Genomic DNA, 27900 nt, shown 5'->3' on the forward strand with positions numbered 1-27900 from the left:
GCTGCTCTCACAGAGCCAGCTGCCTGTCTCCCTAACTAACCGTAAGAGGCAGTGTATCCAGCTTGCTGGGGCACTGTGCTCTGAGGTACCTAAACACACCAGTGATTATTCAGCAATGAGACACTCACTCCACCCAACCAGCCTCGAGTCTAAAACAGGGGATGGGGATGCATGTGCTAAGTCAGAGGTCAAGGACAAACTCCATGAGATCTTCAGCCTGTCGGTCTCACTGAGAACAGAACAGCCTTCCAGCCTGCTGTTGGGCTGCAACTCATCACTTGTGCTCACAGCATCTCTCTGGGGAACACTCAGTCACGGCAACTCAATGATGGGAAGATTGAAGAGCTAACTTTGAGGCCTATATAACACTCTCTGGCTAAATCACAGTACCTGAGGACCAGGCCAGCCCAGCAGCCCCGCTGCTCTCACACTCTTGAGGTACAATGCACCACCACCACCTTCTCCATCCCTAGGAAGAGCTGCAGAAACAACCACTGCCACGAACACTGTACCTCCGACTCCCAGTCTCAAGTGACTGTGTACGTTTATACAGCAGTAACATAAACAGAGTTGACAGAGCCACGAGAATGCTTCCTGTGAGCCCAAAGCACAGAAACGGGGGAGGGGAGTCGGAGGAAATTAAAGGAGATCTTTGGCCTCCAAGGCGCACCCACTTTGAAGCAGTTTTAGATGCAAACATTACACACCCAGCTGGGCTTCCAAGAGACACCGCAACCATCTCACTTCCAGCAAAACACACGGTTCCTAGGAACAACTGCCATTTCCTTTGCTGGCACCAAAAACTGAACCCGGGCTCCCCTTCATGCTGGGCAAGCTCTGCCAGAGCTAATCCCAGTCTCAGTGGTTACTATTCTCTAAGGAACGCATCTGCCGATGGGCACCGATCACGAAGACACAGGACCTGCTGTGATTCTAGCCTCCAGAGCAAAAGTGCAGGTCCCTTTGAGAGTTTCAGAGCTGACCTGCTCATGGGTGTCGCTGGCAAAGCTCTCTGCCCTATTGAGGCAGGAACCCAACCTCTCCAGTTTACCAAAGAAGAGAACGGGCTGATGAGTGACACTAGCCAATGTGGCCACGCTCTACCAGTTAAGAACACTGTCTGGGTGGGAGCCATGACTCTCCAAGAACCCTACAAGATGAACACCCTTAATCCAAAGCTGATTTGTCCCTCTTCAGGAACTCTGGAGACAGTGCAGAAGGCTCTGGAGGCCTCAGAAGCCCAAGTATGTTTAAATGGGGGGGTGGGGGGAGCCTGCATCAAACGTAGCTCAGAGAGCACAGTACTCAGTGTACACAAGCATTTGGTTCATGCACAGAGCCTCTCCCAATGGGGAGATCTTCTGAGTTTTAGAAATATGATCCCTGACATCTGCAATGGCAGCTGTACCAAGGGAAGGTACTGCTGATTCTTTAAACTGGAGGTGAGTGGGATGAGCATCTGCCAGTTTACCTGCTGCTGCTGCTGCTGCTGCTGCTGCTGGCGCTGGAAACGGGGAGGAAGGGACTTCTGATACTTGCTGAACTCCTGTATAGGGGACCCGGTCTCCCTGGCTTCCTCCTCGCTGCTGCTGCTACTGCTACTGCTGCTGCTGTTGCTCTGAGCCACTGCAGGGGGTGTTGCAGGCGTGTCTTCCAAGAACATGGTGGGTACTTCTTGGACAGGGAATTCTGGGGAGCCTACACAGTAGACAGGCAAAGAAATGGCATAGTGAGGGGCGAGACAGCTCAGAGGTTAAGAACACTGTTCTTCCAAAGGTTCTGAGTTCAATTCCCAGCAACCACAAGGTGGCTCATAACCATCTATGGTGATCTCATGCCCTCTTCAGGTGCATAGGCACACATGCAGGCAGAATGCTGTATAAATAAATGAACTAAAAAAGACAGAGTCACAGTGAGCGCATGGGAGCCCGAGCAACCCTGTGGTGCACAACAAGTATTTCTGTGCCACAGTATACACTCCACTGGGGACCATTCACTGACCTAGGCCCAGCTACCGACACCAAGTGCTCCTTGGCACCACACTGTATTCCCCACAAAGCACAGTTAGAAAAAACCAACCAACCAAAACACAAAACCAGATGAGGCTGCTGAGTCAGCTCAGAACTGTACACAATCACGGTGGGGCAGGAGAGAAGGCAGCCTCCACCTCAGTGACGACCTCCAGATTCATCCCCCAAACAAAATGAATTCAACCGCTACAGGCGGGCAACCTGAGGCCTTTCCTCAGCCTCCTCAGCTGTCAATACGTACTGACAGCTAAGCCTGTTCCGCAAGGCTTGTATGAGAATTCAATGTGATCACGGCCTAAACAAGGCCTGACTAAACAGGGCCTTGTAATGAAGTTTTGGTTTTCTTAAAAACTTAGTTACGTTATGTAAGTATGTTTTTGTTTTAATCGCAAGTGTGGGATTTTAGTTTGAGCTTTTTCGTTTGTCTACAGCTGATGATAGCCTCCTGTGGGCGTGGTCTTTGACAGCTGGTAATGGCCTTGTTCAGCAAGGAGAGGGGTGTGGTCTAGGACTCTGAGAGATATAAATATGAGAGCACAGAAAGAGAAAGTGTGGCAAGTTTGGAGAGACCAGAGACAGGTGTGGTGGCCTGGAGGAGAAAGTGAAGCCTGCTTCTTGATTTTGCTGATGACGGTATTGCCCCAAAAGAACCGAATGACCCTAAGCAGCCGGGGGAAGTTAAGGAGTCTATGGGCCCCCTCCCCACTAAAGTTTCTCTCTCCTACCTATGGTTAGGGGGTCGGAAGGGAGAGGCTTTAAGAAACCCAGAATTTTAAAAGAGAGGGCAACAGGGCCCGACTCACACTACAGTCAAAGCAGTTTCTGTACCGCCACCTCTAAGCCCTCAGGTGTTGGCAGTCTCCACTCAGGCTGCAAAGAGGTGGTGGCATCAGAAGAACACTGGCACTTCCTCAGCACCAGAGGGACCCTGGCAGCTTCAGACTGCCAAATACCACCACACACACAGAAGACATTTACAGACGGCTCTCCCAGGAAGAGGCGATCTGAGCTGACTGAGGGGCCTTCTGCAAGATACAGCTGATGGCTCCCCCAGAGAACGCCTGTGGCCTGGTGCTCAGTCCAGACTGCTCATCGCTCTCTGGAAGCCACCAGATGCTGCTTTTGGAGCTGTTACTGCCGGCTGGAGCATATTCTAACATCTAGAAAGACCCCTTTTCGTTTCCTGTAAATAATGCTCTTTTTTTCCTCACTCCTATGTTTTGCCAAGCAGGACAGGAAGTGATGGCAGCAGCAATGACGGAAGATTGCTTCTCTGTAGGCACCTGACACAGGCGCTCCACGTGTACAGGTGGAGACAGGTATACAAACATTTTGGAGGACTTCTTTAGTCTAGTTTCTGTGTATGTATGAGTGTATTTGCCTACCTGCATTATGTGTGTGCCTGGTACCCAGAGAGGGAGAGCGGCAGGCGCCCTGGAATTAGAGATGGTTGTGAAGCACCCTGTGCGTGCTGGGAATGAAATTTGGGTTCCCTGTGAAAGCAGCTATGTGGCTCCTAAGCCACTGAACCATGTCTCCAGCACTCACATCCTGAAATCAGTTTATCTCTGTGTCTATGTAAGAACATATGCACACACATACACACAATCATAGCATCATAACATGATGGCGGTCAGGAAACCCTGCACCTATCTGTTCTCTCCTCCACCTCTGCTCTGTTAGGCTGAGAGCCAACCTCCTTTACCTGCTGAGCCACCTTGCCAGTGGAAGCATTTACAGATGAAAAAGAAATGATTTCCAGATATGCAAGACATTTCCTCAGCTGGCTTACGAAGGTGAAATGGGGCTGGCAGGACGCTGAGTGGTAAAAGAGCTTAGCATGGAAACGTGAGGTCAGCCTCTCAACCCATGGGAAAGTGGAAGGAGAGATGACTTCACAGAGGCACCTTGGACCTCCACATACACACTCTAGGGAACACACACTCGAAAGGTGAGCTGGGACTAGTTAAGTAATCAGGTCTACACTTTTAATCACGTGGGCATGCGTGTGCAAAACAGGGTCTATGTATCTAATCTAACTGTCTGAAACTCTTTATACAGACCACAGTGATCTCAAACTCACAGAGATCCTGTCCCTCTGCCTCCCAAGTGCTGGGATTAAGTGTACGCCACCACACCCAGCCAGGCCTACACTTCAAATGACTGATGCTTCCCAGTATATGCTTTTTAGCCACAGGTTATGCTAGCTCATAGCCAGTGAAGTGGGGACAGTAGTTCAAGACTCCCAGTTGTGGGATAGGGAGACCTCTCACCTTTGTGGACAACAGGACCGTTCTCTGGTGGGGAGGACTTCTCAATGCCAGGGGATCGGGGGACCTCCTTGTCCACAGACTTGGGGGCCTCGCTGGCCTTCTGGGCCTGCTTGCACTTCTGGTCCAGCTGCTTGAGCTTGGCTGCACAGGCAGCCAGCCTCTCCTCCCGGGCCCGCCGTTCTTCCTCTTCCCTGCGCTTCCGGGCCCGTTCTACAGCCTCGGACATCTCTGACTGGATGAACTTCTGTCGTGGGGGTGGCTTGTCCTCCTTGTCCTCAATGGACTGCTGGCGGAACATGCTGCCCACTGTGGATTTCTGCTGAGAGAAGGATGGAATGAGGTGTGGGTTAACAGCAGCTTCCCCGCATGGGGACCAACAGTAGGAAAACAGCAAATGATGTTCTCAGTGTCTCTGAGGGGCATCGGCCTTGTGATTCCTCAGAGCAGAACGTAACATGCATCACTGCTAAGGCACAGAAGTGCCCCATGAGAATATAAGAGTCCTACGCTGTGACTTCAAATCGATGCTCCTATAGTAATGAAAATGCGTGACTACAAACATCTTGTTTGAGTATTTTCTCCATCCCTGAGTCTCCATCCCTGAGCCAATTGTCAGTTACAATACAATCAGGGTGTTAAAATGCCCTAGGAAAAACTCTTAACACCAAAAATACGTCCTGCAGAGCCAACGCTGCTGCAGACACAGAGAAAGAGAAAACACAGTAGGGGAGTGGATTCCCAGCCACAACAAAACGATTTTCTATTCTGAATGGTGGCCAGACAGGTGTAGGCCACAATCTAAGATGGCCAAACAGAAATGGCAAGGCTCTAGCTTCTCGTATAGGCTAATCACATCTATGTAAGAAATTCACATTTGTGAGGGCGAAGAATTCCTCCTAAAACCTAATTTTTCATGTTCCAGAAGCAACTATGATAAAGTGAGAATACAGGCCCAATATAAAAGTTCAGACATATCCTCTCCACACTATTTACTGAACCAAGGATGAATTTTTCCTCTCACTTTGCAACTAAATAAAACACCTGACCATACTTTAGAGATGGTTGCCTGCTGACCATTTCACAGCTCACCTCATAGGCTATCTGATCCTTGTTCAACCTTCAAAAACTAAGAAGTTTTTTTTTTTTTTTTTTTTTTTTTAAATGTGTGTATCCACATGTGAGGGCAGGTGCCTTTGGGCCAGAAGAAGGTGTCAGATCTCCTGAAGACAGCTGTGAGCTGCTGGCCATGGGGGCTAAGAACTAGACTCATGTCGTTAAGCAAAGCAGAAAGCATTTTTAACACCTGAACCATCTCTCCAGGCCCTGTATTGAGTGTGTGTGTGCACTCGCATGAGTTTTATATGTGAGAACTTTGGGAAGTCAGTTCTTTCCTTCCACCATCAGGGACCTGAGGTTTGAATTCAAATAAGTCATCAGGCTTGGCAGCAGGCTCCTTTACCCACTGGGGCATCCTGACAACTCACTTCTCTGTGTGTATGTTTTCTTTTGTTTTTGTTTTTAAGATTTTTACGGGGCTAAAGAAATGGCTTAGCAGTTAGGAGCACTGGGTACTCCTCTAGAGAACCCAGGTTCAGTTCCCAGCACCTACACCTGTCTGTAACCCAGTTCCAGGGCATTCATAGCAACAAGCATGCATGTGGTGCATGTACAATACATATACATGCACATATATACATACACACACACATATATGCAGTCAAATACCCACACACATAAAAATTTTTAAAGAGATTTATTTTTATTGTTATGTGTTTATGTCTGTGTTGGATACACGTGCCAGGAGAGGCCAGAGTGTCCAGACCTCCCAAAGCTGGAGTTGCGGGTAGCAGAGAGCCACCTAATACAGGTGCTGGGAACTGAACTTGGATCCTTTGGAAGAGCAGTACATACTCTCACCTACTGAGCTATTTCTTCAGTTCACTTTTATGGTTTTTGTTTGTTTGTTTTTTTCAAGACAGAGTTTCTCTGTGTAGCCCTGGCTGTCCTGGACTGGCTTTGTAGACCAGGATGGCCTCCACCTCACAGTGATCCGCTTGCCTCCGCCTCCCTGAGTGCTGGGATTACAGGCGTGTGCCACCACTTTTATTATGTATTTTTTTAAAAAAGATTCACTTATTTATTTATTTGCTTATCTATTTACTTACTTACTCATTCATTCATTCATTTATATGCAATGTTCTGTCTGCATATACATGTGAATGCTAGAAGAGGGACCTAGATCTCATTATAGATGGTTGTGAGCCACCATGTGGTTGCTGGGAATTGAACTCTGGACTTTTGCAAAAGCAGCCAGTGCTCCTAACCTCTGAGCTCTCTTAACATCTCTCCAGCCCTTTTCTGTATTCTTAAACCTGGTAATCTCCACAGGACTAAAACAGACTCAAAGGGTCCACATTCACTGCGAAGCCTTCAGGGACAGGGTGTCTCTGGAGGGGTGGGGAGACACTGCGCCCTCTTCAGCCAGCACAGAGCCCAGGCACACAGAAACAACAGGAGGAAAAGGCGCACAAGTGAGGGACAGAGCCAAAATGTTTCCCAAGAGAATTCCAAACAATGCCTTTTTCTTTCCCAGCACTTGCTCACTCACAGATCACTTTCCTGGGTGTGACAGGAAAGGTTGGTATGTCAGCTGCCAGGGAGTCACAGGGTCTCAGTGTGGGTGGCCTGAATCCAGCAGCTGCAAGGAATGAATCTGAGTGGCGGCTTGGTTTGGGACAACCATGATAAGGAAATTCAGGGAGGGTACTGTGGAGCAAAGGTGACACATCAGGGCTGGGGAGGAATCTGTGCAACGGAAACTGCTCACACAGCAGCCGACCAAGGAAGCATCATTGTTAGGAACGCGGGATTTCTGTTGTAAGAGGGATGTATAAATACCTAAGGAGGGCAAAGGAGACCTGGACAAGTGTGAGGACCCAAGTGCCAGCTCCAGACTCCATGTAAAAGCCAGATACATAGCATGAGTGCCTGTAACCCCAGTGCTCCCCAGGGAGAGGTGAACCAGAGACAGGAGAATTCCCAGAAACTCTCAGGCCTGCTAACAACAGAAAAACACCAAAGACCCTGTCTTAAACAGGGTGGAAAGGAGAGATGGAGAGCAAACTCTCTGCCAACTTCCACAGGTATACAGTAGAACCTGAGCTCCTGTCACACAAATTTCGGATTTTTTATCTTTTTTTTTTTTTTAAAGATTTATTATTTATACAACATCATGCCTACACACCAGATCTTACTATAGATGGTTCTGAGCCACCATGTGGTTGCTGGGAATTGAACTCAGGACCTTCGGAAGAACAGGGAGTGTTCTCGAACCTCTGAGCCATCTCTCCAGGCCCCAAATTTCAGATTTTTAATACAGACAGGAATAGAGATAGGACAAAATCAGATGCCTGTTCCCACTGACAAGGACCAATAGTAACAAGTATTCCTGAGTGTCAGGAATATTATCCAGCTTTCAAAAGAACCAAGAGTTCTTCAGAGAACAGACCCGGATAGCAGGAGACTCAGGCCTGGATGAGTTTTGAAGGAGCTTCTCCTTAGACAGAAAGCAAGAGTTCAAAGTGAGATAAGAAACTAGAGGATCCACAGTGAGGATCCTAACTCCAGATGATGACAGATTATCAAGTGCTAAATGAATGACTAACCTGAAAGCATAAGTGGGGCCAGTGAGATGGCTCAGCAGGTAAAGATGCTGGCTGCAGGAGCCCGGTGAGCTGAGTCCAGTCCCCAGACCGGCATAAAGACGGAAGAACTCACTCTGTGAAGGTGTCCTCTGAACTCCACACATCGACTCCTGTACACACATCATACACACACACGCACGCACACACACAGTTTTAAATATGGTAATAGCTAGCCAGTCTCCACGTTTTCCCACATTTCTCATCAATCATGGTGGAGAAAAGGACTGTCCAGTGTAAGCCTTGGCAATATCACATTCACCAAGAGAACAAAATGCCAATCACCAGAGCCAGGAGGAGTCCAGGGAATCTGGCCATGAGCAAGCCTTAACCCACCCCACATGGAGGAGCTTGCCCCCTTCCTAAGCATGCAGCTGTAGAACTGGGGAAAGGCTGTGGGATGGGCAAGGCGCCAAAAGAGTTGCAGGACTTCGGCAGTACTGCTGCCTGCTGAATGCACAACAGCGAGGCAGCAACACAAGTTTCCAGGCTGACTCTGGTTCTTAAAAAAACAGAACTGTCTGGGCAGGAAGAAAACACCAGCACAGCCTGTAGTGAGAGTCTACCCAGGTAGTTGGCACACCCCTCAGCCACCAAGGAAAACAGCCTTTGTGATTCTGTTTTGTTTTTTGTGGGGGACAGGGTCTCACTAGGTAGCCCTCGGCTAGTCTAGAACTCACTATATAGGCCATGCTGGTCTTGAACTCATAGAGCACCTATCTCTGTCTCCTGAGCACTGGGATTAAAGACATATGTCACCATGGCCAGCCAGTTTTTGTATTTAATTCCAAGTTTCCTATTACCTTTATTACTGTTTCAAAGAAGGGAGGACTAGCCACAAAACTCAGGGGGATAGAACTTTTGTCTCAAAGCTTGATAGTTGAGTTTGACCTCTGAAAACCACAGAGGTGAAAGGAGAGAACCAATTTCACAAAGTTGTCCTCTGACCTCCACATGCATGCCATGACATATGTGCCCACATACGGCTGCTCACAACCATCTACAGTGAGATCTGAAGGCCTCTTCTATCAAGCATACATGCAGATAGAGTGCTCATATACATAAATAAATAAATCTTAGAAGAAAAAGAAGAAGAAGAAGAAGAAGAAGAAGAAGAAGAAGAAGAAGAAGAAGAAGAAGAAGAAGAAGAAGAAGAAGAAGAAGACCCAGCATTTCTAGAAACCCAGCCACCAATATCAACATTGTATGAACTCTCAGGAGAGTAGCTGGAGGCAACCATTATCTTCGGGAAATGCTCAAATGGGTGTGTGTGTGTGTGTGTGTGTGTGTGTGTGTGTGTGTGTGTGTGTGTATGTACATGTGCATGCACATGTATATAAAGGGGCAGGAGAGAGAGAGAGAGCACATGCACATACCAGGGCAGGTAAACAGCCAGGCACAGGCCCTGGGGACGCAGTACCTGGTAGTCGGGGCCAGATGTCCAGCCGTGAAGCTTCCTGGAAGGAGGCTGAGGCTCTGGCAGCTTTCTGACGACACGGGACACACTGGCTGCTTCGCTCCAGTCCTTTCCTTCCTCCTGAGTGCGCTTGGCATCAGTGCTGTCTGCAGAGCTCAGTGACAACTCCCGCTGCCGCCGTGGGTCCCAGCTGTTCCTAGGACAAACGGCAACTGTTAAGTTTGCCCAGACAGTCAGCCCTGTCTGACCACAGTGGTCAGGGACCTCTGGGATTTTTAAGCCAGCTATTACAACAATTTATAGACTCATTTCCTTCAACACTGCACCACACATAAGGCCTTTATGTGTGAACTGCAAAATTCAGGCCCAGTGTTTACCAAGTCACCATCAGTCATCCAGCCCTGGGAGACATGTAACTCACTCCCTGTCCTTGATGGCAAAGACAAGGCCTGCTCACTCGAATTTAAAGAGCTGGGGCTGAAGAGCTGGCTCAGAGGTTAACAGCTCTGGCTGCTTTTGCAGAGGTCCTGAGTTCAATTTCCAGTACCCACATGGTGGCTGTCTGTAAGTCCAGTTCCGGGGGCTCCAACACCCTCTCCTGACCTGCACAGACACTGGATGCCTGTGGTGCACAGACAGAATACCCATACACATAAAAGAGTAATTAACACAAAATCTTAAGAGAGCCGGGAACTTGGCCTCAGGAGAGAGGAGGAGACGGAAGGGCAGAGCTAGGACTCTGCCTCAGAGCACCCCACCTCCCTTCTCGGCTCTGCCTAGCACAGGTGCCCAACCAGGCAGATACTAAAGGACTACTACAATGAACAGCAAGAATTTAGAAAGTCCACCAGGGTAGAAAGGGAGACAGTGCACAACTGGGCAGTGAACGCTCTGTGGGAGGGAGTGCTGAACAGAGCAAAGATCTAGCGTCAACCACAACCACAGTCAGAGCCATACCTGCTTGGGTGTCAGAAGGCAGTCAGCAGCAGAGACTGGGGCAGGAGAGCTAACCTCAAGTGCATAATACACATGTGCACACACACTTTTTTTTTTTTTTTTTAAGAGTGTTCTATCTGCATTTACACTTGCCAGAAGAGGGAATCAGTTCACATTATAGATGGTTGTGAGCCACCATGTGGTTGCTGGGAATTGAACTCATGACCTTTGGAAGAGCAGACAGTGCTCTTAACCACTGAGTCATCTCCCCAGCCCCCCACACTTTTAAAACAATAAAAATGAATAAAAAATGAAAACCTAAGGAATTCCAGTACAGTGTTGTATTTTCCAAAGGGCATTAAGTAAGACTAGTCCAATGGAAATGATCCAAGAGAGAGAGGGAGACGGTGGAATGCCTGCAGGCCCCCTGGTGTGCACACACCTGCTTCTGTACCTTCCCAGTATGCTGCTGACAAGCCCAGCCCCCGAAAGTTCTTAGATTGGGGTCCCACAAAAGCTTTTCAGGGTACTCCGCCCATGGACAATCAGTGAGAAATAAATGCAGAGGTTTAAGGACCAGGCACAGGATCCAGATGGTCAGCCTGGATGGAAGCCTGACCCGTTCCTGCATTGTCCTCAGCAGAGCTCATCCCTGTGCTATGGAAACCAAGAACTGTCCCTAGCACAGTGCGGGCCACGTGCACTAACAAGCCTATGAGGGCTTCTGACTGCTCCACGCTCGGAGCTGGGGTCGGGGGACTTACCACTTTGACCGGCCGTCCTTCACAACTTCCTCCTCGTCCTCATCATCACTGAACTTCAGTTTCTCAGAATAGTCTACTTCCTCGTGGAGGCCTGCAACAGCAAGAGGACCCAGGAAGATGAGACAACTCAGGGACGACAGTGTCTCCACAGCCCGTGGTGCCCCAACTGACGTGAAGGGGTGCCTACTCCGCCCAGCTGCCACCTGCCGGGAGTCCTGGGTTCCCACAAGAGCGATGGGCTAGGCAATACCAACCCTCCCACAGACAAGTTTTAAATCAAGACAAAAATAAAGACAACCTCCTGTGTAGCCCAGACTTTCAACGACTCACAGTCTTGCCCTGCCCCACAGTGCTGGGATTGCTGGGATTACAGGCATGCACCACCACGGCCAACCTGAAACTGTAATTGGAAGCAGAAGAAAGGGAAAACAGACAGGGGCCCACCTCTGTAACACAGACACTTGTCAGAGACTTCTAGTGTCCTGTGCACTGACTGGCACAGGCTGCCAAAGTGTCCATAACTGCTGGACAAGATGCGGTAGAACCATTTGGTAGACTATGACTGGGTCGTACAGATGAACGTGGGTGACTACAGTGCACAAATGGGAGGAAAAGAGTGGTATCCAAAGAAGTGTCAGACATGGCTGTGCATGCCTGACATGTCCACGCTGAGGGTGGACTCAGATGGAAACCAGGGGCTCGCTGGCCAGCCGGTCTGGGTAAAGTAGTGAACTTCTGGTTCACTGAAGGACCGTATCTCAAAAATAAGGTGAAGGGCTGGCTGTGGTGGTGCACGCAGGGGGAGCGCTGTGAATTCAAGACCTGCTCTACAAAGTGAGTCCAGGACAGCCAAGGCCACACAGAGAAACCCTGTCTTACACAGACAGATAGATAATAAAATAATAAGATCAAGAGTGATGTAAGTCTCCACATACGCACATATGAGTGAACATACATAACACATACACGGCCCCAGAGATATGAAAAAAAAAAAAAAAAAAAAAAATTAAGGCCTTCACAAACAGAGCCGAATACAATGTTAGTAAGACATTAGAAAATTGAATGTAGGCCCACAACAGGTGGGGACATTTAGGCCAGGTCATTAATGCATCTGCCATGTTGTCAAAACAAGGAACATGAGCACGGGATCTACCCACTGAGGCTTAAGAAACAAAACCCCAAATGCCCAGCAAACCAGAACAGGAGGGAACATCCCGCCCTGATTAGTCAGCCTCTCACCTGAGTGGCCCACGACCAGAGAGGTCCAGTGTAGCGCTACCGTAAAGACACTGCAGCACACAAGAAACAGACATGAGAACCAGCAGAAGAGATAGCTGGGGGTGGTTCTCAGGGCATCCGCCGCGCACCTGAACTCCCAGGTGCCATCCCCAACGCCACAGGGAAAGTAATATTAAAATGTACTAATTAATGTAAAACAAATGTATGTCTGTATATTTATCTACTTATTTTGGGCAGCCCAGGAATCCACTGTAGATCGGGCTATCTCAGAATGCCACCAGTCTGCCTTCCACTGCACCATTTCACCAGGCTTGTGAAGCCCATCTTAAAGGAGCAGGTACACAATTTGGTGGGACAGCATCAGCCCACCATGAGCATGGCCCCGGGTCTGCTCTCCAGCACCATAAAAACAAACTGTCTTCATTTACGGGTGGCATGACAGTTCATACGGGAAAGTCTAGATCAAGAAAAACAGTAAGACCAACAGGTATGGTCTTCAAAGTCCAGTGGAAAACACAGCTATTATTTGTTTAAAAAAAAAAACCGAAAAGGACTTAAAATTAAAAACACAAAAAACTGCATTTATAGTCGTATCTTAAACATAAAGTACCTGAAAACCATTATCTTCATTTATTTACACAGGGGACACCTTCCATGTGTTGCAGGTTGGCCTTGAATTTGCTATGCAGTCAAAGTCCCATCCCCTTGACACCACAGCCCATTTACACGCTGGAGGGGGATTGGACCCAGTGCCTTCTGCATGTCAGACGAGCACTCTCACTAAATGAGACACACACCTGGCCCCTACTACCACTGTTAAAGACAAACAAGGTTTTGTTATAGTGCCCAGGCTGGTGAAGTGACCCTCTAGTTTTAGCTGCCCAAGGAGCTGAGGCCGGGACTATAGGAGACACCAGCACTTCCAGCTTGTGTATGTGCTGAGGTTGGATGGGTATCTGTAGCCGCAGTTAAACTCAGCACCTTCCCTGTACATGCTAAGCAAGCCCTCCACCCATGAATAAAATTACCAGAAAACACTAAGGTTCTCTCCACCGCAGCTGAGACACACAGCTCAGCAGCTAAGAGTATGTACACCGGTTGCAGAGAACTCAAGTTTTATGTCCAGGAACTCTAATTACAGCTCCAGGGGATCTGGTGCCCTCTTCTGGCCTCACAGGGCATCTGCACTCATGTGCATGTAGCCATACACAGACACATACTTAAAAATAAAATAAACCTTAAAAAAAAAAAAAAAAAAAAAGATAATCTCCACTGAATACAGAACATTGATGACAGAAAGAGCGACCCAGCAGAGATTTACCAGGATCCTTGAACACAAGAGTGTAGACTGCATGGCTGAACTTGGCACAGAAACAGACAAAATAATGCCAAGGTTGAACCTAAATTTGCAGACCTGCAAATTACTCAAGGAGTCAAATGTGCAAAGACCCAAAGAGGCAAGCTCAAACTATCTGAGTTTAAGAGTTACTACAACCAGCACAGCTGAATAAACAGGTCCATGGAAACAGCATCCAGAAACACACAAGGATGTATGTGGTCATCTGGCAAAAGTGCCAAACCAATTCAACAGGACCATCTCATTAAGCTGAAACGGTGAGTGGGCCAATGGTAAAGGCAACAGGACTGCTGGACCCTACGGAACATCACTACTCCCAAGAAGGCAAAAAAAGATTTGGACTGGATGCAAAAGGTAATTGAGAGAGATTTATTTTGTTTTTACTCACCTGACTGCGTGTATCTTTGTGAATAAATGTTATGTGTGTATCTGGTGCCCATGTAAGCCAGAAGAGGGCATCATAGCCCTGGAGCTGAGGGCACAGAAGATGCACTTAACTAAAGAGCCACCTCTCCAGCATATTAAGTAATGTGCATGTCTTTCTTTTAGTTATTATTATGTATGTGTGTGCCTGCGTGAATTTATGAGTACCACAGCACGGAGGAGTCTAAGGGCTTCAGATCCCCAGGAACTACAGTTATTGGTAATGGTGAAGCACCTGCCACAGGTGCTGGGAATTGAACCCAGGTCCTCGGCAAGAGCAATGAGCGCTCTTAATGGGGTTGTTATCTCTCTAGCTATGCCTGACCCCTATTTTTCTTTCTGTTTTTATTTTAATTTTGTTGAGACAGGATCTGACTATGTGTCTGGCCTCAACATCACAGAGATCCTTCTGCTTCTGGCTTCTGAGTATTGGGATTAAAGATGTGTATTACCACCTGAAATTATTTTTTCTGCTCCCCAAGACAGGGTTTCTGTGTCTCCCGGGCTGTCCTGGAACTCACTCTGTAGAGCAGGCTGGCTTTGAGCTGCTGGAGATCTACCTGTCTCTACCTCCTAAGTGCTGGGATTAAAGGGGTGCTCCATGTAGCCTAGGTTTTTGTTTTGTTTTATTTTAAATGTGTGAGTGTTCTGACCATTTGTGGAGGCCAAAAGAGGTATCAGATCCTCTGAAATTGGAATTCCAGATAGTTATGAGTTGCCATATAGGTGCTGGGAACAGAATCAATGTCCCCTTTAGGAACAGCTTGTGTTCTTAACCCCTAAGCCTTCTCTCTAGAGCCATGAGATTTTCTTAATGAGACATCTCAACAGATACAAAAGCACAGTACACTGATACATCATAGGAGGGACAGAAACTGCAATACACATGAAAATGCTGGCGAATACCAAAGTGTCAGCCGAGAGCAGAACACGGCAGCTGCACTGGGTTGCCGCTCTGCTAATGGTCACTGGAGCAGTGAGAACACCCTAATCCTAGCACTGAGCAGGTGGTGGAAGCGAGTGCAGGTGCTGAGCCTGGACCAGCCTGCGGTATATAAGAGCCTGTGTCTAAAAAACAAAACAGGGACTAAAGCAATGGCCCAGGGCCAAGAGCACGTAGGAGGGTACCTCTTCCCTGCAATCACAGGATTCAGGAGGCGAGAGCAAGCACAGAGGTTAAGGTCAGTCTTGGCTACGTACGGAGACCCTGACTCAGAAAGGGAAGGGCTTGCTCTAGCCAGATAACTCTGAAGGTAGATGTGCCGCATATTGCCAAGGCTGATGACCTGAGTGGATTCCCAGGACACAGGCAGGCAATCCCGTGTACACAAACACATGTACTCCAAGAAAATAAGTAAATACAATGTAGGAAAAAAAACTCTAGAAGAAGGTGATACCCTTGGGGCTGTTTAAGTACAGCCCAGTACAAGGGGAGAGGTTTCTATCCAGGCATACTAGTAAATGGCTGCAAGTCCAGAAAGTTCTTTGAAAACTCAATAGCTTTAGGATTAAGACCACAGCCCAAAGAAGTTCCCGCTTGTTCAAGGAGGGCCCTCTGGTCTGACTGCACATAGGGCTCAGGGAGTCTGCCATGTCCAAGAACAGCAAACACTGGTGCCACAGAGCTGCTGTCCCTCCTGCCACCCACCTGCCCAGCCATCGTCTGCATCGGTGTCCAGATCATCCAAGCCCTTCAGGTTTTCTGCGTTGATGATGGTGGGTCGTGGTGCCCGCTCCACCAGCTGCCTTAGTGGGCGCACTGGCCGTGCCATGCCTGACCTTTCTTTGCTGGTGAGACAGACAAGAATGATGGGCTCATATCGACTTATAAGTAGAAGCAGTCACTTTCCAAACACAAGTTCCACCGTGCATGTTCTGCTGTTTGAGTATCTGTATTACTTCCTTTTAGAAGGAATATGCAATGAACAATTAAAGACATTCTAGACAGGGATCGGCTTCATCCACAGTGACACATACTCATTGCTGCCCTGACCACAGCACTGCCAGACTCCGGCACTGCAGGGACTTCATGCTGCCAACTATGCCCCTTGCCAGGCCCAACTCTCATCACCTAACCCGCCATGCCTGGATGTTCTCTGCAGTCTCCAGAGCACAAAGACCCTCAGGCATGATCTCTCACACACTGGCACATACAACCACAGGGCCACAGCCTTACCCATCTTGGTCATTCATTTGGAACTGTCTAAAAGGAACACGGGGTTCCAGGCGAAGCTGAGGAAGGGGGAAGGAGCTTCGTTCCACTGGACCCTGGTTCTCTGTTGACTGTGGTGAACACATCTGAAACACAATGGCGATGAGTAAGATTTTTTGGTGATGGCCCCAATCACATATTAAATGAGAATTCATTTTGGAAAGTGGAATATGGCGGTAAGGGACACAGGAAAGGCTGGAAGGGTTTGGGTTTACTGATGAATCACAGTGCCCCTATCTGCCTTGGGATCAATAAGGCTGGAAAGACCTTTTTCCCTTTTTCTGAAGAACCAAAACTACAATGGCATTCAAAACTCAGGAGCAGTAGCCAGAGGCAGGAGCCTGGAAGGCGCAGAAGGAGTGGGGCTCTACTGTAGGCCACAGTGGTCCCCGGCTGCTATCCTAAAAGTTAGCTCAGGCTGTGTGGCTGCTGAGCCAGTTCTCATGAAAAGAAGGAGTATCCAGCTACGGGGTAAGATGCGCTGAAGACTTACAAAAGCAGGAAGCATGTCATGGTATGTGGGAGGCTGGTAAGTATGTCCCATGAACTGTGAGGCCCCTTTGCGGATGGGCTGAGCTGGGCGGAGAGAGGGGTCCTTAGAGTCGCTGGTGCATGCGGAGGAGGAGGCTCCATCCCCAGCACTGGAGTTCCTGCTGCCCAGCTCTGTCGGGGAGGCGTTCAGAGACGTGGCAGAAATGATGTTTCGCCCACCGCCCTCCCTCCAGCTTGTCACATCTGTAAAGTGGAAAAGGACAAAAGAGAAAAGGGGAAGGAGGAGATTTGTAAAGTTCTAATGGTCAATGGACACTACCCGTTCTTATAAAAACACAAAAATCAAAATGAAAACAAACAAAAGCCCAAGTGCTGACAGGGCAGGGAGGAAGCAGGAAGCTAGAATTTCTTGAGAGGCATCGAATATATGCCTGAGAGAAACAAAGTGAGTTCCGCTTCAGAGAGATACAAGAGCCAACAGAACTGGCTCCCTACGGCTGACACCCACCCAGAGGGCAGAACATGGGGGTGACAGGACAGCTTGACTTACTCCTCCAGCCAACACTGTCCCAGCCATCAAGGCCAGCGTGACTCTTGTGTTGGCATAATGTTCCTTTGGAATGTCTACAATTTACCCTTGTTCATTCAAATGCTGATTTCTCTCCCCCATTATCTAGTTTCAATCTGGACATTGCATTGTGATACTTATTCTAAGCATCACCTGTCTCAAGTTTGTGTAAACATGCCACCATTTGTTCTCTATATTGTCAATTAAAACAACCAGCCATAATGCTGAGCAATGGAGAGGATAGGGTGGGACACCCTGGTCCAGAGTGGGAGGAAGAAGGAGGCAGGAGAGGAGAGGAGGGAATCTGCAGGAGGTCTTGAAACTACGTGGAGAAATGAACCGGACCTATGATATGACTAAAAGCAAGTATAATGGGTGAAACCTGAATGGTAGGACACTATGCGGGCTTGAAGGTTTAGGATGGTGTAACTATTGCCCAGCATTGTGTTCTAAGTTAATTAAATAAATCCTGGTCTCTGTGTGGTGATTTGGGAATAACTGCTGCTTAACCAAAAAATATATCAATAGTAAATATTAATATACGGCAACAGTCTTGACATAGGCTCATATTTAAACTACAGGCAGCCTGAAACTATGCTTTCATTCTAGGTTGAGCTGCGGTACTGCCCAAAGAGCCTCAGTCTGAAATGTTGCTGATGCATGCTGGCATACATAGGGCCCACACTCAGGTCAAAGGTAAAAACCTATGGAGCTAGGAGGGTGTCTCAGCGGGTTGCTGCCAAGCTGATGGCCAGAGTTCAATCCCCAGGCCTCCTGTGGTAGAAGGGGAGAATCAACTTTCCCCTGACCTCCACATGCCTGCTACAGTATTTGTGCTCCTCTACCCAATGAACACACCCAAAATAAATGCTTTAGAAACTTAAAGACCCGACAGCTCTCTATCCCTAAGAAAGACTGTTTCTCATAGACTCATGATAGCAACCGGTACAGGAGACCTGACCAGAAGGGATACTCCCAGCTCCAACAGACTGGTTTTTCTTTTTTGAGGCAGGGTCTCACTATGTATCCCTCGCTGGCTTAGAGCTCGCACTGTAGACCAGACTGGCCTCAAACTCATAGAGATCCATCTGCCTCTGCCTCCCAACTGCTGAGATCAAAGGAAAGAGCCACCATGCCTGGCCAGGTTGGTTTTTCTTTGTTTAAAGATTTGTTTGTTTATGTAGTGTTCTGCCTCCATGTGTGCCTGCAGGCCAAAAAGGGCACCAGGTCTCATCATAGATGGTTATGAACCACCATATGGTTGCTGGGAATTTAACTCAGGACCTCTGGAAGAGCAACCAGTGCTCTTAACTAACTCTGAGCCATCTCTCCAGCCCCAGACTGTTTTTTCTTATATACATGTAAAATTAATTTGGGGGGGGGGGTGCTGGTGTTTGAGAAAGGGTTTCTCTGTGTAGCCTTGGCTATACTGGACTTGCTTTGTAGACCAGGCTGGCTTTGAAACCACAGAGACCATCTGACTCTGCCTCCCCGAGTACTGGGATCACAGGTGTGCACCACCACACTCACCTTAAAATTAATTTATAAATCAATTACAAACACTAACGGTGTGATATGTCCCTCTTTCATAATAGTGTAGGGAAGTTTTCAGGTGCGGCCCACTGTGGTTGACTTAAACTGTAGTCCCACTGCATACAATGGGACTAGAGTGGGGGCTGAACAGGAACAAACCCAGACTCCTCTCCATCCACTTCTGGCTAGGAGGTGAAACAGGAAAGGACCCAGTGCCTGCCACCCGCAAGAGAAAAGACAGCTAGTCTGCTCCCAATTTGTTTCGATCCTGGGATGCCAAGATCACCCCTTTGGCCACCTTCTTAAGAGAGGGAATTGTCTAGAAGCTGCTTCTATCTCCACACTTTGGTCCCACAGGGAAGGAATCTGAGTCACGGCAGGGCTCTTCTAACACTAACTATCCACATTAGCACTGTGTACACTCAGTGCTAAGTCAGATGGTGCCTCTGACTTGCCGTCAGCAGTACCATCAACAGGAGCGGCCTTGGGACTGAACAAGACAGGCAGGCAAGAGCCCCTTGAATTTCAAGAGCTGAACCAAAGGAGGTAGTTCAGTTCCTTGGTCAGGATGGACAGAAAACCTAGTTCTGAAATACCAGAACCCACCCGGAAGGCCTGCGGGCCAAGCACCCACACGTGGCACCGCACACAGGCCTGCCCTGATCCCTGACATCAGAGGAGCCAACAGTGCTGGCTGCTGCAGACTCACCTGCTCAATTCTGATGTCGCTGGGGAAGGGTGGAAGGCAGACTCTAACAAGCCTTGGGGTGACAATCAGCATGGAAACAGGCTATAGAACCAGGGACCTGGTCAAGTTAGCTGCACCTGTATCCATGAAGCACCACCCAGCTTAGTGGAAGTAATACTGGATGATAAATGGACAGTGGCAAGACCTGGCTCAGCCAGAGGGATGAGAGACAGAGGTGAGGGACAGGCCAGTGGCAGTCAGGACACACATGTCAATCAAGCCAGCTAGGTGCTTCCATGCTCTGACACGTAGGCCCAGCAGCCACCTGGAAGGGCAGAAGGAAGAAAGGGGTCTGGTACTCAGTGAGGACCTGAGGACAAAACTGCCATTCACTCACTCTGAGGGCGGAGGCTTGGTCCTGGCCCATACGACAGATCTAAGGCGCCCTTTTCTTTGCCAGCCTTGTCCTGCCCTCCAGCTGCTTTCAGCGTCGGAAATTCCTCGGGAGAGAAGGATAATAGTCGGCTTGAGCCCCTTAAACCTGTCAAGAGAGGCAGAGAAGACACAGGGAGCGAGTGAGATGGCCAAGCAGTCTTTCTTGCCTGCTTTCCTAGCCCCACACAGCCTGGTGTGCCTGCACATGAGCAGTGTTCAGGACATCCTCCCTTAGCTGTCCCCAGGAGCCGGCGAGTGGTCACACAGGAGGAGGGACAGGATGCCACCTCCAGCACACGTGCCTTTCCACCCCTGGGAGTCGGCTGGTACTTGTGCCTGCTCAGGGTGTCACGACTGCTTCATGTGGGGCAGCAGCAGCAGGCGCCCTACAAGGCTGTGGCCTATGGGCTGAGGCCAACCTCCCTCCTAAAGTTCACCTCCTCAACCTTCTCCAGCCCTGCAAAGCCAAGTGGTCCTGGTGTAACCCCAAGAGCATTTCTTTCTTCAACTGTCAAACCCCTGAGAAGGAGCAGCCCTGTTTTAAGTTCACTTCTGACAAATAGATCCTGTCACTGCCTGGATGAACAGAGAGTGGCCCTTTAAGGTCCATGGTGGGAACAGGTCCTCTCTCAACTATACAGCCCATATTAAGTACCACACAAGTGTACTGAGGCACCACCACACCACTGTCCGCACTCCTAGATTTTCAGTACAATACACAGGCACCTGCTGGCTGAAACAGGGTCGACCAGGGTCAGGTCACTTATAATCAGAAAAGGGAGTCTTAATTATGAAATGCCTCCATAAGACTATAAGCAAGTCTGTGGTGCACTCTCTTGATCACTGATTGACACAGGGGAGCCGGCCAACTGGAGGCAGACCTGATCATATATAGAAAAGCAAACTGAATAGCAGGGGAGCAAGCCAGTAAGCAGCATTCTTCTACGACTTCCACTTCAGTTCCTGACCCCAGATAGACCCAGAGTTCCTGCACACACTTCTGTCCATGAGGGGCAGTGAGGTAAAATAAACCTTCTTCTCTCCAAGTTGCTTCTGGTCACGGAGGGGTTCTTTCTGTCACAGCAACAGAAAGTAATTTAAGACAGTGAGCCTCTAGCCAGAGATTCTGTCTCAAAGAGTAAGGTGTACCATCCTGGAGGAAGACACTGAAAATGATCCTCTGACCTTCACACGCACACAGCTGCACATGTTACACGCCTGCATACAGCGTGGAATTCCCACACGAGCACGGAAACGTGCTTACACAGCAACACTTAACAGGCTCCACAGAGAGCCCTGACAGCCAGGACCCGGCTGACAGTTGCCCGCCCTCCCTGCTGTTACCATTCATCTCACCCCCACAGCAAAGTGCTCTCACGGTGTGCAGCCGGGCCGACTACACGCAGGGAAGACATGCACACTCTGACATGCCTAAAGGTCCCTGGGAGACACTGGGCACTAACTTGCAGCACTGTGTGAGCTTTCCTCGCCACCATGATACATTCCATATCCTCTGTGTTGCCCATCCATGTCCACTGGAGGTCAAGTGTGGCCCCACCCTTACAGGGACACACAAGAGTGGGAAGGTACCCCCAGGGTAGAGGACAAGAGTAAAACAGGGCGCTTCTCCAAATAAAGAGCAACTTCAGGTTCCAACAGTTTGCACCTTGGAGCTGTCCCTGGCACCTCATCTCCCTCACAGGCAGGGCTGCCAAGCCAGGTCAGCACTGTGTGTCAGGAAAACCTGTAAGACTCATGTAATCTTCTGATTCATGGCACCCTCAAAACCACGCACGCGCTGCGGGCTGCAGAGCTGACTCAGTGGCTAAGAACACTGGCTGCTCTTTCAGCAGTCTTGAGTTCAATTCCCAGCACCCACATTGTGGCTCACAACCATCATGGGATCCGGTGACTTCTTCCAGTGTGCAGACTGATTGATGTACAATCTGCTGACTCTGGCCTCACCTCCGGGGTCACAGGAACTGTGCCACCTGCACAGGACCCGCCCAAACCACTGCTGGAACTACTCTCCACACTTTTTCCTGCAGCACATTGTCCACTCACCTGTCTCCATGAATATGGTGGACTGACCTTTTTAGATCCTCCTGCCAGTCAGGATGCTAAAAGCAGCCAATCCTCCAAAGCCTCTGGGTGAATGCCTGTAAGCAACTGTCCCACCCCATACGGGCTTCCTCAGCACTTAAGACCTGGAGCTGGCTACAGGACCATCAGGGCCAGTGCTGGGGCTCTTCTGCCCAGCTCAACAAGAACACTTCCAATCCAATAGCCAATACCAAACTCAAACGAGGCCAACCATCATAGAACTGGCAGCCTAAGAAACAGCACAACATCAACACCAGCCCTTTGTGGAAGATCCCACGGTGTCTAGATCCCAGACCCATCTGGAAGAGTCTGGAAGAGAACTGCTCCATCCTGCCTACCCACCCAAGCCACAGCAGCCACTTACCACCTTCGTGTCCGACTGGCTTTCCACTCAGCTGTGCCCATGACTTTGGTCCACCTGGCACTGAATTTGTGTTCTAAGAAGAGGAAGAAAACAAGAGCCAGCTCAGCCAACCTGCTGTGCAACTGAGTGCCTCAGAATGTGGCACTCAGCCATGGCAGGGCTCAGCGGCAGAACGCTAGCCTGGCATGCCCGGCCCTGGGTACCAACCCTAGCACCACAAAGAGAAGACAGGGCGGGTGAGGGTTGCATTTCAGACTCAAGCCTCACACAGAGGGCAGAGGGCCACGTCAGAGCTCTCAGTGTAGCAGTCCCAGGCAGAGTCAGGAACTTAGGGCCCAAAGTAGCTCAGCTGATGAGCAAGCATTGTAGACTCAAACCCACACCCGCCCTCACGCAGAACTCTGCAAAGGCCAGGCTGTCCAGTGCCTACACAGAGCTGTGCTGTCTTGCTCCATAGACAAAGCTCCAACCCCAATTTCAGTACATCTCAAATCTGTGCCACCGAGAAGTGCGGAACATGCCCAGGAAACCTAACACACCCAACAATTACAAGTGCTGCTCTTCAGAGCCGGACCCCAGAGGCCTTCCTGCTCCACTCAGCTACACTTGCCTATCTCAGCCTCAGCCCTATAGACAACCTCTGCTGAAAGTTGAGGCTAGCGAATCGGGAATTAAGCGAAATCCCACCAGGCCTCTGGAAGGATCTGATCAGCTTCCAAATGGAACTCAGGTATGGCAGCAGCGATGGAACCAGACTTACCCACTGCTCCCCATGCAGAAAATGTCTGCTATGTCTATCTAGCCCTGAGCACAGACAGCAAGGGCTCCTTCGCTGTGTACTGTGGCAAAGCTACAGTGTCTCCCTTTTCCAAAGGGCAGCAGGGCACACAGCTGGGCTGGATGGTGTCTTGTAAGCAGAGGGGCACCAGGAGTGGTGCCATTCTCCTTCCCACACTGGAACCACACACCTCACCTGTGCCTATAACCCCAGGGTGAGACAGCCCTTACCAGGAACAGTAATGAAGAATCTCAATTCTGTTGGTAATTTCTATCTCAAAGACCTTCTGAAAGTCACAAGTCATACAGTGTCCCTCTTCGTTTCCTCTCAAGTAAGCGAGGAAACCCCAGAGCCTCTAAGGAGAGTTAAGTGACCTGTGTGGGACACACTCCTTCCTCCACCGGCCAGAACTGCCAAAGCCCATGGCCTTCTTACAGAGGTTCCCCAGGACGGACCCAGATTGCAGAGCCAGGCTCAGGTCAGGGCACAGTGCATTTACCAAGCTCTGTTCTGCGTGGCTAAGCCTGAAGCATCAGAGGTGTAACCTCACTTAGCTTAAAATCTGAAGAAGAGGAAGTCAACTCCATCCTGTGATTTCACAGGCCCAAAGGATGTGGCCAATGTGTGTGGAGTCTGATGGACATAATTCAGCGCTGGAGAGGGAGGTGTCCTGGAGAAGCCAAAGGCTCCCCAGACACACACTCATCCCGTCACGGCAGACAACAGCATTGCACCCAGGGGACCAGACAGAATCAAGACGTCAAGACAGCCAATGAGAGCTAGACACAGTGGCACTTGTCTCTGATCCCAGCAAAAGCAAGGCAAACGCAGGCAGGTATCTGTAAGCTCAAGGCCAGCCAGAGCTACACAGTAAGGCCTTGTCTTTAAATTTAAAAAAAAAAAAAAAAAAGGGGGCATCACAGATAGTTGTGTTTTTCCTGTTGGTACAGGAGGGCTTTTCTGCAGTCTGACACTTCCTGTGTTCTCAGGACACTAGTATCCACAGGGCCCATTATGAAGCACTGAGCTAGCCTGTGGTCAGCCCAAGCTGCACCCAAGCAAGAGCCTGTGCTCTACTGTGTGTCTTTTTCCAAACAGCACCCATGATCCTCAGCAACAGGAACACCTAGGGAAGTCAGAACACCTACCTCCTGACTGATTGACTGTGTCGGTTTCTGCAAATTGGAGACAGATTTCTGCAAACCCGGCTGCGGCTGCGACTCCGGCGGCTGAGAGGCCGTCACACTGGAACTAGAAAAGGAAGGATGCACAGGGGATTGGGCTCGCATAGGGCCTCTGCTTGCTACCATAGTGACAGTGACAAGATGCTGACCCAGGTTCCAGGCCGACTCAGCGACACTGCCCGGGACATGGGGCAGTCTGCTGCTCGCTTCCAATAGCTGTCAAGAGAACTTGACAAATAAAAGTAACAAATAAAAAGATCGAGCAATGGAGAAACTCAATCACTGCCGTGAGGGGCCTGAGCTCCACTCCACCTACTCAGGGCAACTGCTTTGACACTCAACAGACTTCCACCTTGCCTCAGCACATAAAAGGAATGCATGCTCTCAGTAAAAATAAATTTATAAATATAAATAACAGACATTACCATCTCATCCTCCAGACACAAGCTCAGATTCCTAGAGTTCCCTATATATGTTCGTACAGTATTTTTAACACAAGATAGCCCCCTGAGTATGATTGTGCAATCTCTTCTTCCAGTCTGTTAGAGCTTCTTAGACAGAAGCCACCTTGATCGACGATGAACTGCAGCTGGATGAACCCTAGCTAATTACTGTCTGCTCCTCTTTCTTCCCCATCACAGACAGAACTTCAACAGACATTTTACACACATATGGGCCTTTGGGTATTCACTGTAAGTAACTCAGCCATATGATGCTAGAAAGGAAGCTGTCACTCCACGATGTCTTGAAATTTAAAAGCTATCACTGACTGCCTTCCAAGTAGGCTGTGGTGTGCCCACCCAAGGACAACAGAAAGGGCTGTGTGGAGCCTTCTGCTCTGCCTCAGTGCCAGGCATGTGACAGCCCACCTGGTGAGGAGTAGCCATTGCCAGGGCCTCATCTGGTGACAGAGCTCCGCAGACACACTGCTCTAAGTACATCTGACCCCAGTCAGTCACCAGTTAGAGAATGACAACACTCACAGTTGTTACGAGGCCACTGGGCCTCCTCCCACATCACCTTCTAACCTGAAACAGAAGCTTCCGGGTAGTGGCACTTCTGTATCTCCAAAGTTAGGCTCGAAGTTCCCCACAGACTAGGCCAGGGCACCAGGAAGCCTCAACTACTCCTTCTTCATGTCCTCCCCAGCACGTGGCCTTCCCTGAGTGTCTGGCACTGCCTCTGGCACTGCTGGCAGACCAAGAGGGGCGGCACTTTCTGGCCTTTTTTCTCTGCACCAGAGTCCCCACTGAACTGCCCCACATCTGCTTTACCACACAGCTGGTGGCCTCAAGTCAAATGGACAATGACGACAGCTGACGTGTGTCTGCCTTCTCTGCCAGTTTATTGTCCCAGGGGTGCACCAAAGAGCCCTGGCAGCCAGCTGGGGACTATTTCTTCTTGAAGGTGGACCCTGAGGCTCACAAGTCCCAACAAGCACAAATGATCTGACTGGAAACAGCACAGGAAACCAACACTGAAGATCTCTTTATACCTGCCAATTCATAGCATCCCTCACAAACTGACTGCAAAATATTTTTTGTTTTGTTTTGTTTTTTGTATGGCACAGGGTCTCTCAGTGTATGTACCACCATCCTTGGCTGCAAACTGTTTACACAGCCCAGGACCCATTTCAAACACTCCCACAGCACATCAGCTGGCTGCATGGTTCCCTCACACTGTATCTCCTTTCTGCCTTGCTGTAGGGACAATTTTCCCAAAGTCTCCAGGGCCATTTCCAGCGCAGGCTAAAAAGACAGGGGATGCTGGGTCACTTTCACTCACTGTCTAATTCCCTACATCAGCACGAAGGGGAGCACAGCAGTAAGAGGCTTCTGCCTCTGGAGCCCCTCCCAGGACACGGCTTCCTCCCTGAGAGGAATAGGGACCGAGACCTGCAGAGACTCAGAGAGCAAAGATGGCTCGTCATCTGAGGGGTTTGTGCAGGTCAGCTGCCAAGCTACATTCTCCTAACATGGAGCCACACAGGGCCCTGCCCTGGGGACAGATCTAAATCCCTGCACACACTCCCTTGGTTATGGAATATGGTTGTCCAAAGAAGCCACACCTGCCTCCACAGAGCAGAAGGTGCACTGTGCCCAGCACCCCAAGCCCTGCTCAACACCCTCCTGCTGCTCACCTCTTTGGGTCTTGCTGGTCCTGCTTGTTGGCCCATCCTGTCCCGTCCTTGGGTACTATCACGATGTTGGGGTCGTTTCCTTTGTTTTCAGACTTCAGGCTTGGCAGGTTTGCAGGCGGTGGCATGCGCCGGGCTGTGGCAACTTTTCCGAGACTCTGTAAGCCATGTCTAGGAATAACTGCAAGGAAAAGAGCATGGGACAAGAGCGCACACCTCACAGGAGGGAAGAGGCCAACTCTCAGCTCTGCTCACACTTAAGTGAGAAAGACAAGTGCCTGGAAGTCGTCACCCCAGCCTCTGCCAGCTCCCCCTCAGACTGCAGACAGAGGCCTGCTGGGATCTGCAAGGTTCCCACTCGACTGTGGCAGAAGGCAGCTGCAGCTCATGCCGGGGAGGAGATCGGCCCAGGAAGCTAAGCCCACAGTGACCACCCCCTCACCATGACATGGCCCTGGTTGTGCCAAGAACCCCCAGGAAGGCCCTGTGGGTGGCAGCAAGTCCTGCATGAACTTGTTCAACCAGGTTCCACGAAGTCAGAACCAGAAAACTAAAAGGGGCAAGGCTGTGCGGATGCTGTGCCATTCCTCCCCAGCCCCAGCTGACTAGTTCACAGGGAGACACAACTGCCTGGCCAGGTGTCTGCACATCTTACAAGCAAAGGAATCGTAAGAGGGGCCTTTGGCCAGGCCTTACCTGAGGATCTGACTGTGCCTACTGATCTCCCTTTATACTTGTCAAACAGGCTGAGAGTCGAGTACTTGCTTTTCCCATCCTTGCCCTGGGTTATTTGCCCCAAACGATCGGACATTGCGATGAAATGTCATCTAGTAAGGAAATTTTTCTCGGCACCGTTCCCGATTTGCCTATAGACCGGAAAAGAGGAGGTTAGTCACCAGTCCTCCAACTCAGAGCAGTGAATCCTTCCGGAATCAGAGATACACTGAAGATGTACACACAGCTATGGACTGTCCCGAGGAAAATGCCCTCAGCATTTACCCACAGGTGCTCGCTCCAGGTGGCTGGCCCTGCAGATAGCCTGGGCTACCCTACCCCCACTGATTACTTGCTGGTGAGACACACTGGAGTCTGCTGCCATGCCATGCCATGTTATCAATAGATTTTGACACACTCGGTCTCACTCCAAGTCAAGGACAACTGTTTAACACAGAAAACAATACTCCCAGCTTCTAGCTCACACAAAAAGGCAGCAAATTAGACTAAGGGAGGGGCAAAGCCCACCTTGGCCACAGATGCCATGTCAGG

The 27900-nt window shown here is 49.6% G+C and overlaps 1 protein-coding gene across 14 annotated transcripts in view; it reads right to left on the minus strand.

Annotated features, from left to right (window-relative positions):
• Positions 1–27496, minus strand: part of Prrc2b (proline rich coiled-coil 2B) — a 55038-nt gene extending 27542 nt beyond the window's left edge. For 8 of the 14 annotated variants that reach the window (XR_008719379.1, XM_055600911.1, XM_055600908.1 and 5 more), the window contains exons 1-12: positions 27331–27496; positions 26638–26815; positions 24462–24564; positions 22536–22608; positions 20031–20174; positions 16846–17087; positions 16317–16438; positions 15789–15928; positions 11122–11212; positions 9425–9617; positions 4304–4622; positions 1472–1698 (exon numbers count right to left, since the gene is read on the minus strand). Coding sequence is in view for 13 of the 14 variants with exons in the window: in XM_055600911.1 (XP_055456886.1) it covers positions 1472–1698; positions 4304–4622; positions 9425–9617; positions 11122–11212; positions 15789–15928; positions 16317–16438; positions 16846–17087; positions 20031–20174; positions 22536–22608; positions 24462–24564; positions 26638–26815; positions 27331–27445 (1947 nt within the window). In the remaining variant the exon portion in view is untranslated. The remainder of the gene's footprint in view (positions 1–1471; positions 1699–4303; positions 4623–9424; positions 9618–11121; positions 11213–15788; positions 15929–16316; positions 16439–16845; positions 17088–20030; positions 20175–22535; positions 22609–24461; positions 24565–26637; positions 26816–27330) is intronic. The other 6 variants (XM_055600918.1, XM_055600909.1, XM_055600906.1 and 3 more) reach the window with 2 other exon arrangements.
• Between the last annotated feature and the right edge of the window lie 404 nt (positions 27497–27900).

Source organism: Psammomys obesus, unplaced genomic scaffold (genome assembly GCF_907164565.1).
Source record: "Psammomys obesus unplaced genomic scaffold, mPsaObe1.curated_primary_1811, whole genome shotgun sequence".
Taxonomy (NCBI): Eukaryota; Metazoa; Chordata; class Mammalia; order Rodentia; family Muridae; genus Psammomys; species Psammomys obesus.